The sequence below is a fragment of the Perna viridis genome, chromosome 9, assembly GCF_037379345.1.
Source record: "Perna viridis isolate PV_CMFRI_1.1 ecotype Kerala chromosome 9, ASM3737934v1, whole genome shotgun sequence".
Taxonomy (NCBI): Eukaryota; Metazoa; Mollusca; class Bivalvia; order Mytilida; family Mytilidae; genus Perna; species Perna viridis.
The window spans coordinates 4233405-4250874 of NC_142453.1; the positions used below are offsets into that span (position 1 = coordinate 4233405).

At 31.9% G+C, this 17470-nt stretch overlaps 1 protein-coding gene across 3 annotated transcripts; it reads right to left on the reverse strand.

The window, feature by feature from the left end:
* Positions 1 to 847: 847 nt before the first annotated feature.
* On the reverse strand, positions 848 to 17395 carry LOC148606182 (uncharacterized). 3 transcript variants are annotated; one of them, XM_088545095.1, is made up of 8 exons: positions 17357 to 17395; positions 11785 to 11855; positions 7017 to 7112; positions 6419 to 6487; positions 5511 to 5579; positions 3042 to 3150; positions 2658 to 2717; positions 848 to 2084 (listed from the first exon to the last, which is right to left on the reverse strand). In XM_088545095.1, the coding sequence occupies exons 3-7, from the start codon at positions 7107 to 7109 to the stop codon at positions 2701 to 2703; spliced, it is 357 nt and encodes a 118-aa protein (XP_088401221.1). In that variant the 5' UTR covers positions 7110 to 7112; positions 11785 to 11855; positions 17357 to 17395; the 3' UTR covers positions 848 to 2084; positions 2658 to 2700. The 3 variants fall into 3 exon arrangements, with proteins under 3 accessions (XP_088401221.1, XP_088401219.1, XP_088401220.1); XM_088545093.1 differs by having other exon boundaries at positions 3079 to 3150; positions 17357 to 17380; XM_088545094.1 differs by lacking the exon at positions 6419 to 6487 and having other exon boundaries at positions 3079 to 3150; positions 17357 to 17394.
* Between the last annotated feature and the right edge of the window lie 75 nt (positions 17396 to 17470).

Genomic DNA, 17470 nt, shown 5'->3' on the forward strand with positions numbered 1-17470 from the left:
ACCATGAACATGTTAGCGTCCTCAGCATTTCTAGGAACATCTGCATTGTTGCTAACAAAATATCATGTCCTATGTAGACGAAATAGAAAAAACTATGACACGGTGAACTAGACGGTTGCTCATAATTCAGATGGACATACCGTATCGATTTTGGTTTCATAATGACGACCATCAGACTTTTATAGTGATGATTTTTACCATGTAGCAACATAACCCTATTCTTAATTTCTTTTATAAAATATTCATTTTTTAAATAGTCTGCCATAGATATTTGATCTACTGTTATAAAGTTACGAAAAAATCCCTATTTAACTTGAGTGTCATTTTTCTACTTATCAAATTTTACATGGGTGATTGGCTTACAAAGACTTTAACAGTTTAATCACATTGTAATTAGTCTAGACATGTATAGTATAAATATATGACGGTCTATTGATTAACTCAATTATACTAATTAGACTTAATTACAGTTAAAATTATGGCATTAAAACGATTTCTTCTTTTGCGCATATTTCCAGAACAATTGGTATCCTGCAGATATGTTTTTTTTTTTAAATTACCTCTTTTACTTTCAATTGAAAAGTGATGAGGCCTTATGCCAAATGAGTGACTATTAATTAGGTTAATACCGGATTTCATACAGACATGCAAAAAACTAGCTCGAAAATATTTTGTTTTCCTTTAATTTTGCACTTAATCCGTTATTAATGTCATTGTTAGAAGTAGTATTTGTAATAATCATGCCAATTCTGTAATATGTGATATACCTAAAAATGTCTACACATTTTTTTCTAAATAATGAAATGTCATTCCAATCTGTATGCTCTCAGGTGATAAATAATCCACATTGAAAATTCAACAGTTACTATCTCCTTTAATTTTGAATTCTACAGTACATTCTATATATTTTGTTATCTCATAAGAATAAGGGTTATATGAAAAAGCTACATGTTAATATCTGTTTACAATAACCATTTAAACAAAATATCAAAAAATAAGAATATGTAGGCTTTCCAACCAAGAATCACATTTTGCATGATTCTTATTTAGAGTGCTAATTAATAAAAAAATAATGATTTTAAGATGGACTCTCATAAAACCATTGTTCTATTTAGTACAAGCTTTGCTTGAAATACTTTATTGACATTTTTAAATCAAAATTAGAAATTAGAAATTTGATCATGACAGTTTAAACACTCATTACCTTTCAACGTTTATATTAGATTATGTTACAATGTATTAAATAGAACAATTTGGTGACTCAAAATTTAAAGTTTGTGTCACTGACATAAGCATTGGTGTATGAGCTATTCTAATAAAATGTTACAATTATATCGCTCGAGTGCTTACGGTGAAAATATTTTTGAAAAATGATTGTTTTTATTGAAGATGTGTACTTTGAATGGCTTTTGAATTTTTTCTTGGCAATTAATTGCATTATCTGTTTCTGTTTACTAAGTTGTAAACTGACATATGCATTTTTCGGTAGACTTTTCTAAAATCGACCAAAGATTTGTTGATATCTGAGATACAACTTGACTACCTTTCTTTGATGCATGATAAACTATAACGCCTTTTCTACATTGTAATCCGGAGCAAGGCACATATTTAAGATACGGTTATTTCATAATTTATCACAGAATAACAAAAAAGTCTTTACACGTAAGCCATCCCATTCTTTTTTATCTGGGTTTGTCATGGGGATTTTGAAATCCAAATGCAAGAGTTGGATTTCAAAGTAAAAAAATATTTGGGTAATATTTTCTATTCTCAACCGTACTAGGTTATGGTTCCAATTCAATCAACTAAATTTTTAATGGGGAACAGATCCTGGAAATTTTGTTATATTTCACTGCAGCCATTTCGAAATTATATATGTTTAAATTATTAATTCTAATAATAATATGCTGTTTTTTGTAATATTTGAAGTTCATCTCCAATTGTTTTTGAATTAAACGTTACTCTGATTCTTATCTCCTCAAGAATATACAGCTTTTGTCCAGCAGATCAGCAGGCATCACACACACGGAGGGCGTCATTAATTCCCGAAACAAAAGTATAAATCCACATCCGACCCCAAATACCTGAAGTAAGTAATATGACAAACAGGGGTTTGACACCATGCATTAATTTTAAAAAGTTATACAATAGTCTCTGGCAATATTCATTGGATATATCTTTAATTAAGAAATAAATCACGGAAACTCCATTTTATAATTGTTTTACCTCTGTTAATTGACTTTCATTCTGTTCTTTACATTGTATTTGAACAAACTTGTGTTCCTCAAATCGTGTTTTTTTTTTGTTATGTACATTGTATTCCAAGTTTTTTGCCGATATATTTTGGCATTAGTAAGTCTTTTCTTAAACCCAATTATTTCTCCGCATTTGAGGGTTTATTTAATTGAATATTCTGTATAACTATACTAAACTATGTCAATTAAAGTAATTGATTACAGTTTAACAAACATTCAAATTGTAATACAAATGTATACGTCATTAAAAAGTCATATATAAAGTCCCAGTAAATAGACTTTTAGGATATTTGTTGAAAATATTTCACATATATCATATCACAATTTTTTTCAATTAAATACGTTTCGTTTGTAAAATTCTTAAATTGAAAAAAAAATGGTAAAAACTCTTATCATATTTACCCATATCCATGGTATAACTTTGGATATATATTCTTCGATTTTGTTAATTGGTCGCATCACCTGAAATTGAAATAATTGCAAATTATAATCATCAAAAGAATGATTGGACATTTTATATTTTTTTTATCTGTCTATTAAGAAGGTGGTTTTAATAATCCGTTAATTTTTCGCTATTTGTATTAAAATTTAGGAAAAAATCGTAGTAGACACAATAATATCGCGTAAATTTCCGTAAAGTAAAAACATGTGTAGTAAATGTTTTCCAATTAAGTACAATACTCTATTACTAATGCAATAAACATAATAAATTTCATCAAAGAAATCGAAGATAGTTTCTAGATAAAGTTCTTTTTTTTAATTAGTATACTATATATAGTATTTAACCTTTTAATTTGTTTTGGAAAAGTACATGTAATATTACTTTTAGATCCTCTAATTTACTGTCCAGGTCCTGCATTTTCTTTTTGATATCATCTAATTTTGTGTCCAGTTCCTGTAGTTGAAACATACTTTATTTGCATCGGCATGCCAACTTAAAGGACGAAAAACAAGTAGTATATACTCATGAAGTCTTTTCCAAGTACCAATAGTTACATTATAATTTTGTATGCTTGATTAGTATTATATACAAACATTGCCTGCAGTAGAGGGTAATACGCCGAAGTAACACACAAGGTAGATATTCCCCCGAGTCGAGGGTGATACGCCGAAATAACACACAAGGTAGATATTTCCCCGAGTCAAAGGTGATACGCTGAAGTAACACACAAGGTAGATATTCTCCCAAGTCGAGGGTAGTACGCCGAAGTAACACACAAGGTAGATATTCCCCCAAGTCGAGGGTGGTACGCCGAAGTAACACACAAGGTAGATATTCACCGAGTCGAGGGTGATATATTCTCTGATTGTTTTACTCGGTTTATCACCCTCTGCTACAGGCAATATGTGTTATATAATATTGAATACCCCTTTCATATTTGTAATACATTACACGTTTATGCATATGTGCATAACCTTTAAGAAATGTTGCAATACGTCAGATATAGTTAAACTAGAATGAAATTAACAAGTATTTTAGCATTTGAATATATCAACAATAGCAAAAACAAACAAACAAACAATTATGAACACCTCCAGTATTCATTTTTTCTAATTAAAGTAATCTTAAATGAAAATGAAAAGGAGGTGTTTAAGGACAAGGAAAGACATTAATTTCCTTTCAAGGTGGAGATATGTCATGAAGAGGATGATATACCAATCATTTTTAGGGGAGGAGATAGAAAGGAATAGACTAACATAACAAATAATGCTTATCCAATAGGAATTTAGAATTTTTGTATGAAGTTAAATATAAGAAAATAACGCAGATTCATATGCATTAACACAATTAAAATTGATTATGTGAAGGTAGAATACAACTAATGCAGGTTAAAAGGAAGTAGAGAAAGAGTACATATGTGTTTTTTAAAGGTTTAAATTTTAGTTTATTTCCATAGTGGCCGTTTCCTCTGTGTTTGGTATAGAACTATAAGAGGGGCGTAGTAAGTGTAATAATAAACAATAATGAAACAAAATTGGATTAATCAATTAACAAAACATTGAGTAAGACAGAAACAAAGCAAATAATAACCAAACAAATCAGACAATTGCCTAGGCTCGTAAGAGAAAATCCATGTCATTAAGAGAGATTGATTTCAGTTAATTAAATGATATTTGAAAGTTGAATGGTGAAATGTGAACTGATTCTAAAAGTTATCATATTCTTATATGTGCATGTTTATATATATTTAAAAAGGTAGTTTGTTGACAATGACGGTTCAGTATCTGTAGTTCCATAATATCATCAGCGTGTCAAAGATGTTTTAGGTATATTTTATAAAGAGTTTGATATAGTTTGATACACTGTCGTTTCTCCATGGACGTGGTCATGTCTGAGCTGGCACAGATTGTAAGGGAAGCTAGACAGTGGAACCAGGATTCGAACGGTAATCAAAATACAGTCCAAGTACAACAACCAAGCAGGGAAAATAACACAAAAAAACATTACTTGAGCTAAAATGACGTACAATTAAACTAAAGGAGATGAGCAATATGGATTCCTTTACTAATACACTTGAAGGATGGATCAGATGCACCGGTAGGTGAAGCTTTCTTTGCTTTTCTGGAAGCATCTGCAGAGTTTCTCATAAAATGTCATGTACGGGTAAGGCAAAAGAGGGATAGTAAACTATGACACATTGAACGAATCGGTTCCCATGGAGCAGATGGATACACCATATCAAAAAATTTTCACTTATATGAAGGTAACATATATCTTATATCATTTACGATGCATTTTTTGCATAAAACCGCTTAATGAACCATTCAATGTTGTTAAAACACGTGCGTCAGTTCAAGAACTTTCATAAGAAATGCCATGTAATTTGGTTTGTTAATCAAACACTCAGATAATTCACGACATTTATCTGCGAACGTCACAGCACACTACATCACTCTACATTGACAGACTTTGTACCGGTAGATTAAATGAAAGTTCAGAAACATGCAACGGGAATTGAATTTGGCGATCAAGTCAATGTATATATGCAGGCAATTGTGTCGAGAATATGGCTGGAAAACATGCACCAGAATTTGTTAAAAAATAATTGATGAGGACCGCTATTTTGCTTTAAAAAAGTGATGAAATGGTAGTGAGGTATTTCCATTGGCTTATAAGCATAAATACCTTATGTCTTTTTTCATGATATAAAAACACTGATGCTTCAATTTGATGAGGCAAGCAACCGCTATTTTGCTTTAAAAAAGTGATGAAATAGTATTTAGGTATTTACATTGGCTTTTAAGCATAAATACCTTATGTCTTTTTTCATGATATCCCTCTAAAATCTGGATCATATCTTTAAATTTCGTGGTATCTGACAGCTAAAAATACACATCGTTTATATATATATATATACGTCTCAGAATGTGATGCATATGAGTTGTACAATCCTGTTAAACTTCTTGAGTCTAACCTATTACATTTTATTAAAATGACACCCAAAAACACTATTTGATTTCTATTTCGATAGATTTGAATTTGAGTAAACAATTAATTTTCGGAGTTAGATCTTCCTGTGTATTTTACTCTTATGCTGCAGATAAGAGGCTACTCTTTGAAACATGTATAAAGCATATCGAAATTTGCAATATGTATGATTGCCATTTTTTGTATTACAAAAACAAGTGTGTTACTGTCATAAGGTCAAGAAAGTGTCTGTAAGTCATTCAGTACATTCATCAACGTAACGTGAATTTCTAATTACATATGTACTTTGTCACAAAGTATTATAGTCATTTGCATGTCCAAATTGATATTATAACATGATAAGGTTAAATATTAAATTCATCAAATTTAGATAGTAGTACATGTTTGCCGATTATACCAACCCAAAAATGGCTTACTTATTATATCTTCACGAACATATAAACCTTTGTATTTGTTTTCAAACAATGGTTAATCCGCAATTTCTTGTCGTTTTCAGATTAATATTAACAATCATTTGCGTGCTGTATCGGACATTAGACTTCTGAATTCTGAGCTTTGTGTCTGAACCTTGATATGTTTAAGATATTTTTTTTTCCTTTGTGTGCTGTTTCTTCTTCGTATTTCGGTAACACAAGACTGACCCCCGATCGTTTCTTAAATCGATTTCATTTATAAGATAAATAAGTACTATCCTTAAAAATAAAGATGGTCGACACAGTAAAAAAATATGTACCTGATATTTCATTTCGTTTATTACAGCTGTATAGTATGTTCTCCATTTTTCTGATCTTTCCTCGTCCCACTACATATTGATATTAAAAAAAAACTCTTATATATTCTCATACCATCGATCAATATACAAAACAAGAACATTTATACAGTCTTAATTATGGATGAAAGTGAAGAATCGTTAATTATTTTTCATTATCACTATATCGAATATTTCTTATTTTATAAAAAGCATTAAAATAACTTATTTTTCAATGTACATTTATTGGCGATGAAACGATTTTTACAATCATCATAATGATAATATTGCGTACAATAGTTTTTGAATTTACAGTTATTGGACAAGTAAAAACTTTAAGGCATGTTTATTAAAGTACATCAAGAATAATACAGACATACATTTTAGTTCTTGAATATTTCATCAACCATCCCCCATTCCTGAAAAAAATGTCGCCATTCCCAATAGAAAAATCCCCATCCTCCAATGAAAATCATTTCCATTGTTCTTTATTTAGTATTTAGATTATCAAATTAAACTATATATTGCCTCATTTCTCCTTATCCATAGAATGAGAAGTTAACGTTATACAAGAACTTTATACCTTCCTGAATAGATTTTCTGTACTGTCGTACGGAAACTCTTGTCTAGGCGTGGCGTAATTGTCTTGTTCTCCATATGCCGGTGCTGCAGCCATACTCTGAGTTTTCAAGTAAGTGATGTATCAATCAAATATAACATACATAAATTACTCGCGCCAAAAAAACTTCAATTTGCTATATTTGGAATTGAAATATGTCAGCAAAAATGAAGTTTTAAATTTAACATTTTACGGACAGTCGGACAGTATTGGAAAGGAATCTTAATTTCTTGGTATAAGAGGTATTTCAGGCAAGAATTTGTGAAGAAAAATATTTCACTTAAACATGATGAAAATCGTTTTCCAAAATCTAGTAGTTAAAGAAAAGTGAAAATGTCTTCAGCTAAACCAAACAAGACCTTTGTTGTAAATTAAACCTATTCTACGTCAATAAAGGATTATGTTTACTTTTATATTTTAATAAATGATTATACAAAGTGACTGTGTTTTTTGTTACCGAATGATATAATTCTGCTATTGCTTACAATATGTTTCCATAGAAACAAGCAAAAATAAATAATACTTTGATTTTTGAACACAAGAACCAAATACCAGGCTGAAAAAAAATCACCAGACTCGAATCCTATTTATAAAGTGAAAATATTAGTGGAATCTGATGAATCGTACCCACCTCGTCCCGGGCTCACTTATCTAGAGTAGTTTTAATAAAGATAAAACGAAAGCCCACAAAATCAGACAATATATTATAGATCATAAGCTTCAAAATAGTAACATCATATATTTTTGTTGATATAGTTTTAGCACGCTTCAACCAAGTAAGCCTATAACGAGATACCGATACCTGCATCTCCTTTAAAAACAGCTTTGAATTTAATTATAACTATTCAGTTTTTCTTGTAATTTCCACTGTGTTATTTTAACTTTCTTTGCTGTTAACTTAAACTGAGAGTGTTTGATTCTCTAACAGGGTTTCACTTTTAAGAAAGTTTGAAATGAACTGTAAAAATTTTTTAACTGAGTATCCTAATGATAAGTATTCGACATGTAGAAAAAAGTGCTAAAATCTAAGATTTCTCGAAAGTTTTCCATTTTCCCTTTATATATTATATTAATGCCAATTGATTAAGCAATTATTGAAGAATATATTTATGATACCTGGTAGTATAATAGGAAATATACGCAAGACTACCAATGTTGTTTTAATTTTTTAACAATTACTTCAATTTTTAGGAAGATCAGCAGTTTTATTTCAGTAGATTTTAAATAGCCAAGTATAAACAAAACTTTCAACAATAATAACCAATATATACAATACCCTTGGTTGTTAATTACAAAAGGAATTGCATAATACAGCAGGTTTGTAATGATATCTCTATATAAACAAAGTCGTTCAGTTAGATGATCAATATCATTCAAATTTATAGACCGTTCAAAACCGTTTATATATAATATATACATTATCATTTGTTCCAGTTTACATAGTTGCTGCAAGTAAAAAAAATGTTGACACTAAAAAAAAAATATAATTAAATGTCCAATTAGAATGTATTAGTTATAAAATTACAGTCCTTAAAAGATCGCATTATGAATCAGTTATTTCAGTTTATAGAGGTATTTGTAATCATGGCTAGTTGCAGCCTTCGGTCGGGAGGATAATTTCGTCAAAGAGTAATCAAGGGAACCAAGGTTATAGCGGTAATCAAAAGAATGTAATCCAGGGACAAAGACCAGACATGGAAAACAGACATACCCAACAAAGAACATAAAGTAACTAAAATCATACATCATTGAAAGAGGTACAATTTGCAGATCCAGCATGAAACGTTGTTTGTATGGATTCTTGTGGAGTTTAGGAATCCAGTATATAGACGGTAAATCACTATCATCGTCCTTGGTAGAGGACCAAAAATGATAGCGCAGATTTATGGTTAACCACAATATCTTCTTTGTAGAGTGGGTGGAAGCATAGGTTATCACTGCTATTATTCTCTACGTCTTCCTCTGATAATAAGCATTGAATGTAAAACGTTTTTCAGACAAAAACAATGTTGTTTTAGGCTTTGTCTGCTGGTACGACAACATATTTGTCATGTATAGTAAACAATATTTTTGCTACATCGGGGTCTTTGATAACAGATGTAGCCTTGACCTACTTAAAACTTTTATTTGTTTCAAAATTAAAGACACCCTCTGACAGAGAATCGATGTCTTCTTTTTCTTGTTTATCAAATTTTCTTGCACAGTCCTCCACGGCATCCATAAGAACTTTAAAGTTTTAATTCAAATTAATGGAGCGTTGTTCACGGTACTTGGGACCTTTAGAAAGGATATTACGTAGAAATTCATTTTCGATGATGGTTAAATCTCCCGTAACGACGTGACCAGAAGGACCATATTTGAATGGAAAGTTTTTCAAGAACGGCCTGGTGGTTTAGCCATGAAGTTCTCAATCTCGAGGTTCTGCAATCGACTTTTATAATTGAAAATTTTGGATGCAATAGGTGAAGTACAGGAATATAGCAACTATCTTCCGGAAAATGTCGATTACTCGAATTTCATAACTTGATTTGTGTATTTTAAGAAAATGTAGCACGGAGGAAAATTATTTTACAAATTAAGCAAGGAAAGTTTCAAGTCTTACATTGCAGGTTCTTGAACGAGTATACGTCAAAACATGGTGGGTATTAAAATAGTGTGTTTATACCCCTGCTTGAAAAGTAGGAGAGGAGATTGCGATCACGCTATCCGTCCGCCCGTCTGCTGGTCCGTCCCCATTTCTAATTGGCAAATACTCTAAAGATGAAACTTCACACATCCTTTATCATATGTCTTTTTTATACAATTTTACAATGGGTTAATGTTGTCCTATCAAGAATACCATTTTTAACATGATTGCGGTTTATTTTACCTATACTGTCCCTTTTGTAACTGTCTACCAAGGAATGACACTTAAATTTCCTACATGGCATGAAAGTAACATTTGATCATTTTTGTGATTTTTTTAAATCATGAAAATATGAAATATACAATAGAAGTCAAAATATATGTTAATGTGCTTTTCAAAGAAATCTTTGCGTTTCATTTCTACGAATTTATGTTTACGGTAATGTATTTTCTTGGTAAAACAGGAAAATATTTATACCAGGTATTCCATTCACAATTTCCTTTTTGTTGATTTTTTTTCAAATTGGTGACATTTAACTCGTTTTTGTGAATGGTCATGACTGACTTGAGTTCGGTAAAATATGCACATTTATTATTGAAAAGCAAATAAGAGTGTCTTATTGGTAGAGCAAGGTACATTCCATACGTAAAATAAAACTTAAATCCACGGGTTTGTGGGATAAAATCAAAATTAGAACCTTTCAGAGTATCTTAATAGTTTGTCTAAAATCACCATAGATATACCATTTAATACATTTAGTTAGAACAGAGGACAAGAACATCTTACGTAATACTGGTTAAATTTCCATTTTTTTAAAAACGAAAACGTGCAAAGTCTCTAATGTCATATATTTTAGACATGTGCGGGTCCGGGTGTCAGACGAATAGGCCTGCAGCAGCGCTAAGCTTGTAAAAGGCGACTAAATAGTGCTCAGAAAACTAGTCTGAGGCTAGGCGCTCTGCCCACAGAGCAACTGGGTTGTGTGCCCCAGGTGGTGGAATGTGGTACCCCAGGCGTGTTACATCCTGGGGTAGTCAGGCTATAATACGGAAAACCTGATCGCAAACCATAGTGGTGCACCGTGTTGGAAAAGATGCCTCGTTCCTCGCCCGTTAACTACTCCTGCTGTGGTATTTGATAGGAGTAGGAACCTTTTCGCTCCGCCACAGGAGGCTAAATTGCCCGACCCTACCCATCTCTCCCCTTTTCTTGTGGCAATCAACTTTTGTCCCAACCTTTTTTCATTTCATCATTATCATCATTTCATGTTCATTATATCATTCAATTTCATGTTCTTTGCCTGAATATAGCTGAAATATTGCTGCTCGGGCGTTAAACTCCAACAATCAATCAATCATACCATATTTTACCATAATTGTATTCAAAATATTTAAAATATATATAGTTCACTTTGATTTTCTGACGTAGTTAAACAAATCGGTCTTAAGTTTAAAGTTAAAGTTAACTGTGTAGTAATGAAATAGATTTGTATTCTTTTCTTGACTTACTACATAACATTTCAGGGGGGAATATTTACAGTGTAACTGCATATCTTCTGGAAAAAAAACAGAGAATTGAGGTAATGAATAATCAAAGGGAACCAAGGTTATAGCGAAAATCAAAATAATGTAATCCAGGTCCGCCGATAGGGATAGGATAAGCCTCCTTTGCTTTTCTAGAAACCCCCGCCGAGTTGCTCTTAAAAAGTCAAGTCCGGGATAGACGAAAGAGGAAAGGAAAACTATTACACGTTGAACAAAGCGCAGATTGATACACCGTAACGATCCACGAGTTCATGGATGACGACCATAAAACTCCTGTAGTGATGACTTCAATCTTGTATCAACATAACCTTGTTCTAGAAGCCATTTTGTTATAATAGGGAAACCATAACCCGAGTTACATGGCAAAATCGAAAAATTCGTAATGTGTGTACCTATCATGTTCGGCCACTACGTTGGGTTTCTCTCCTATTAGCTCTTTGTCGTATTTTAGATCTTTAATAATATTTAAGATATTATATGTATACTTGCCTAATATATCTTATCAATATCTATTGAATATAGAAAAGAAAATAAAAACTAGAAAAAAGAAAAAAGAACTTACTTCTAGTTGTTCGAATAAATCTTAATTCCAGCTAACAATTAAATACGTCACCATCGTCGTAAACCGTTAATCTAAAATCATATGAATGAAATAACTTTTCCAAGAAATACTAAAAATATATTGTATTTGAAAAACTCTTAAATACCAGTTGTTTTATTCAAAACTATGCCATAGATTTTTAAAGATGTGGAAAAAAATCAAAATATTCAGCAAAACGGTCAAGGTAGTACTTTAACAAACTTTGTTAAATAATTGATACTGTGCATTTAAGATAAACGATAAATTGATAAAGAAAACTGTCAACTTAAGTTTACATCATATTGACAAAAGATACAATTTGTGTCAAGTAATAGACTTGTGAAATAACAGTAAAGTGTTCAAGGTAACTGAGTCTTTCCAATGTATGTAACTAGCCTTTGATTTGCCTTGTAATTGATCCATATGTGTATCAACATATGCATGGTGATTGATCTATTTTAATACCAAAACAAAACGTAATTGACGCCTAGTGTTCAACCAATCAACTTATCAATTACAAAAGCACCACTCATATTATCATATCGAATCCAGAGAGACCTATTATTTCTAGACCGTGGAAACCTATCATTTCAAAAGCAGGAAGGATCGTCAAATTCAAACATTGGAGATCTTTCATTTAAAAACCGGCAGTCCTAACATATCAAAATCTAAAGACATATCATATCCAAACCAGGAATACCTATTACATCAAAACCAGGGAGACATATTATATCAAAACCAGGGAGACCTATAATAGCAATCCAGGGATACTTATAATATCAAACCTGGGAGACCTATTACATCACAACCAGGAATACCTATTATATCAAAACCAGGGATACTTATTATATCAAAACCAGGGATACCTATTACATCAAAACCAGGGATACATATTATATCAAAACCAGGGATACCTATTACACCAAAACCAGGGATACCTATTATATCAAAACCAGGGAGACCTATTACATCAAAACCTATTATAAAAATACCTAGGATACATAAAATAAACAACCTAGGGTATATATTATATCAAAACCAGAGTGACTGGTTATATATAAACGTATTATATCAAACATTGGAAACCAATAATATTAAACCAGGGAGACCTACTACATTGTATATCAAAACCAGGGATATTATAAACAAGGAAGACTTGTCATATTAATACCTGGGTGACTTGTCATCAAAACCATGGAGATCATTCATATCAAAACTAGAGAGACTTGTTCTATCATATAAAAAACATGGAAATTTGTCATATCAAACCCAAGGATACCTATCTGATCAAAACAAGGGGGCAAAACCAGCGAGACCTATTATATCAGAAACAAGAGAGACCTATCATTTCTGAAATTACATAGCTTACATAGTAGGTTTCAAACCTTATGAATATTAAAACAGTTATCAGATAGAAAAAAAAACAAAATGACTCAATATTTTCACCCGCAGTGTTAAGTTGTTATTTTTACATATGGACAAGGACTTCTATATAAAGTGGTGAAATGAGGTAACTCAATTAAGATGGCATTTTTATATCAAAGAGAGATAACTAATCTTTTATTTTAGATACAGGGTATGAACTAAGGGAAGAGCTTTAATGATGCAAAATTAACTTTACGTTTCTAATAATTGCCGAACTGTAGTTTTTGTCTTTAATATTGTCCTTCCCCGTTTTGCTCTTTCTTTTTTAGTTTTTTTCTTTTATTATAAAGTTTTATACAATTTATACATGAACTTATGAGCTAGTCAAAAAAAGTAATCAAGGGAACGAAGGTCATAGCGGTAATCAAACGAATGCAATCCAGGGACAAAGACCAGACATGGAAAACAGACAAACACAACTAAAGTAACTAAAATCATACATACAAAGTAATAAAAGCAAATTAGCAACTCGGACTCCACTAAAAACTGTTAGCATGGTTTTTTTCTTTTATTATAAAGTTGTATACAATTTATACATGAACTTATGAGCTAGTCAAAATGTAATCAAGGGAACCAAGATTATAGCGGTAATCAAAGAGTAATCAAGGGAACCAATGTTATAGCGGTAATCAAAGAGTAATCAAGGGAACCAAGGTTATAGCGGTAATCAAAAGAATGTAATTCAGGGATAAAGACCAGACATGGAAAACAGACATACACAACAAAGAACATAAAGTAACTAAAATCATACATACAAAGTAACAAAAGCAAATAAGCAACTCGGACTCCACTAAAAACTGGGAGCATGGATCAGGTGTACAGGTAGGGTAAGCGTCCTCTGCTTTTCTAGAAACACCCGCCGAGTTGCTCATAAAAAGTCAAGTCTAGGGTAGACAAACGAGGGAAGGAAAACTATGACCCGTTGAATAAATCAGTTTTCATGGTGCAGATGGATACACCATAACGATCCACGAGTTCGTGATGACGACCATAAAATTTCTGAAGTGATGACTTCAATTTTGTAGCAACATAACCCTGTTTCAGAAGCCTATTTGTTAGAGTTCTAGTGCGATACAAAAAGTCTACGTAGTTTCGGCAAGCTCTGGCATAACGTATGAGTTGTGATATGAACACTCCATACGCAGGTGCTGAAGGAGTGTTGCCACAGATGAAAGGAAAGTTGACAATTCTGAATGAAAAGTCATCACGTTTGTCGTAAAGTTTGGTCAATAGTTTTCCTCTACCATCGATTTCTAAGTCTGGGTCAAGATATGAGGCTGACTTCACAGTGTCTGTAGTATCCTTTATCTCAAGTTCTTTTGGGTTGATGCAATGTATCAAATCCCCGAAATTATGATTGTTTAAAGATAATACGTCATCTACATAGCGGAACCTGAGATTGAAGGATCTAGCCAAACGATATTCATTCTTTCGGATCAGATCAGCTATAAAGTCAGCCTCATAAGAGTAAAGGAATAGATCAGCAAGTAAAGGAGCACAATTTGTTTCCATTGAAATGCCGACCGTTTGTTGAAAAACACGTCCACCACACTGGACAAATATGTTGTCGATTAAAAATACCAGCATTTTGTAAACTACCTTTGTAAAGTACCTTTCTTACATATAAGTTTGCAATTTCGGACTTCAGTGTTTATGTTTTCAGTATAAATTTCATAGACATTATTTGAAGTAGTTTTTTTTTTCTGGTATAATCTACAATTTTGAAAAGTTGGATTTAATGCTTTAAGGGTTCATGAACCTATTGCACTCATTCTTGGATCAAATATTTCTTTTTTTTTATGATTCTTAAAATTAGTGCCTTTTTATAAAGGACAATTTTTTTTAAAAATGACTGTAGTACTGCAACCATTATATTTGAGAAGTCAGCATTGATTTCGACTGTTACCGCTAAAAAAGATTGAAATAACTCCTACCAGATCATAACGTGTTGTACCAAAGAAATGCCATTTGGTATATATTAAATCCATAGCATGAGAGTGATCTTCAAGTTTGTGATACAAATTTGGAGTGAAATATTGTCTTTTATCATTAAAAAGTTTCGTACGTCTACTGAGAAATATTCTCGTCAACATCTTAAGACTTCAAAGTGATTTCCCACCTTGGATTTGCCAGTTTTAAAATTCTACTATTCTTAAATTGATCAGCAGATTTACATCATAAAATTTGGAACCATATTCCTTTATAAGTTTGCTTTTAGGGAATGTCAACTATACCGACATAGAAGCAAACATGACCACCATATTTATTTACATTTATTTCAAATCATTCTATTGCCGGTAGAAGGCAGAAGAGATAGACTTTTAATAAAAATGTTTGAGATTACCTTTAAAGATAGAAATAATAAAATCGTTCTTATGATAAGGCTGACAAAATTCGCAGTAGGATCGAAATTATTAAACAGTTTTGGTTTGGTATTATCATCAAAGGGCAAAGAATGACATGGGTGCTACTTCAAAAATGTAATATTGATTATAATGTTCTGTTTATTAGTTTGATCGCACTGGTGGAAAGATTTAACCATCGCGATTGTGTGGTCAACTTTTAATCATAGCTAGGTATAATTGACATTAAAACCAGACTTTTAACCAAGTGTTTTTCAGGACGTCCCATGATAATTTACAAAACATTCTGTGGCAACATCCCTTCAGCACCTGCGTAGGGAGGGTTCATATCACAACTGATAGGTTATACCAGAGTCTGCCTAAACTAGGCAGACCTTTTGTATAGCGCTAGAACTCTAACAAATAGGTGTCCTTCTGAAATAGGATTATGTTACAAGATTGAAGTCATCACTACAGAAGTTTAATGGTCGTCATCATGAACTCGTGGATCGTCATGGTGTATCCATCTGCACCGTGAAACTGATTTATTTAACTGGTCATGGGTTTCCTTTCCTCGCTTGTCTACCCGGACTTCACTTTTACCCTACCGGTGTACCTGGTCCATGCTCCCAGTTTTAAGTGAAGTCTGAGTTGCTCATTTGCTTTTGTTACTTTGTATGTATGATTTTAGTTACTTTGTATTCTTTGTTGTATATGTCTGTTTTCCATGTCTGGTCTTTGTCTCTGGATTACATTATTTTGATTACTGCTATAACCTTGGTTCCCTTGAGTACTATTTTCATTACTGAATTGACAAAATACAATACTGGAAATTTGTAGTATCTGAGGGAGACAAAATTGAGACTAGGTGTTGTTGGTTGAACAAAACAGTGATATTTAACCTGATAAATAAACAGGAATGTATAAACTTGTGGTGGTTTTCCTTAAATCTTAATTGCTTGCTAATAAAAAGATTTTTTGAATGTTGTTTATGTTTTCTTTTGTTCTCTTGTTGTATTTATTTGTTCTACGTGTCTTGTTTAAAAACATAAGTGAGCTGTATGGGAAATGTTGAAGTAGATTTAAACAAATAAATTTTATAATTATTTTCAATCTTATTTTTAAACTGATTCAGTTTACAATTAAGATTTAAATCAAAAACTTAAGATATGACAATTTACCAGAAACATGTACTTAAGACAAACTTTGCCATTTATTTTTAATCTCTAATGCCTTTAAAATGGGGGATCTTTGTGTAGATCAATTGTCTTTAGAGCGCGTTGGTCAATATTCGACAAATGGGTCTATCCCAAGTTTGAATTCGATTCCCTATTATATCGGCCGCATGCAGTTTTGCCTAGGGCACAATTTCTCATTTATCTTTATTTTAGTTGTTTGGAACGTTTTATCAACTCAATAAATATGTTTAAATAACCTGATAAGAATTCAAAGTACCAATCATATAAGTATTGCAAATTTCGGAATGCTGTACACGTGTTTCAACTTCTCATAACAAGCATTGACACCAATTACTTAAGAAATTCATGATTAAAAAGTTGATTTAATACAAGAAGCACTTAAAACTAAAAGTAAGCATTAAAAACGTTTAGTACGAGGGATGAAGACTCATAGTTTTAGGGGTTTTAAATTTTATACAAATGTCTGTATAATTTTATATGATGTTTGTAGTTATGTCAATTAATCATGTCATTTTAATTCCGTTATACATTAATTAATCACATGAATCACAGTCTCGAGAACCTCTGTCCAGCAGAACTAACGTTTACCTTGTGCACCTGCTACAAGTTTATGGTTAATACTTCCTGTTCTGTGGCCCTTTTCAGAAAAAATATTAATAGTAAAATTAGTCCTAAGTTATGACGTCACATCATAACTTACGA

Coding starts and splice junctions, on each gene's coding strand:
- LOC148606182 (XM_088545093.1), bottom strand. CDS start 7,109: ATGGCTGCAGCACCGGCATATGGAGAACAAGACAATTACGCCACGCCT. Junction 6,488..7,016: donor CAGAAAATCTATTCAGGAAG/GTATAAAGTTCT, acceptor ATCAATATGTAG/TGGGACGAGGAAAGATCAGA. Junction 2,718..3,078: donor GTAAATTAGAGGATCTAAAA/GTAATATTACAT, acceptor TTTCAATTTCAG/GTGATGCGACCAATTAACAA.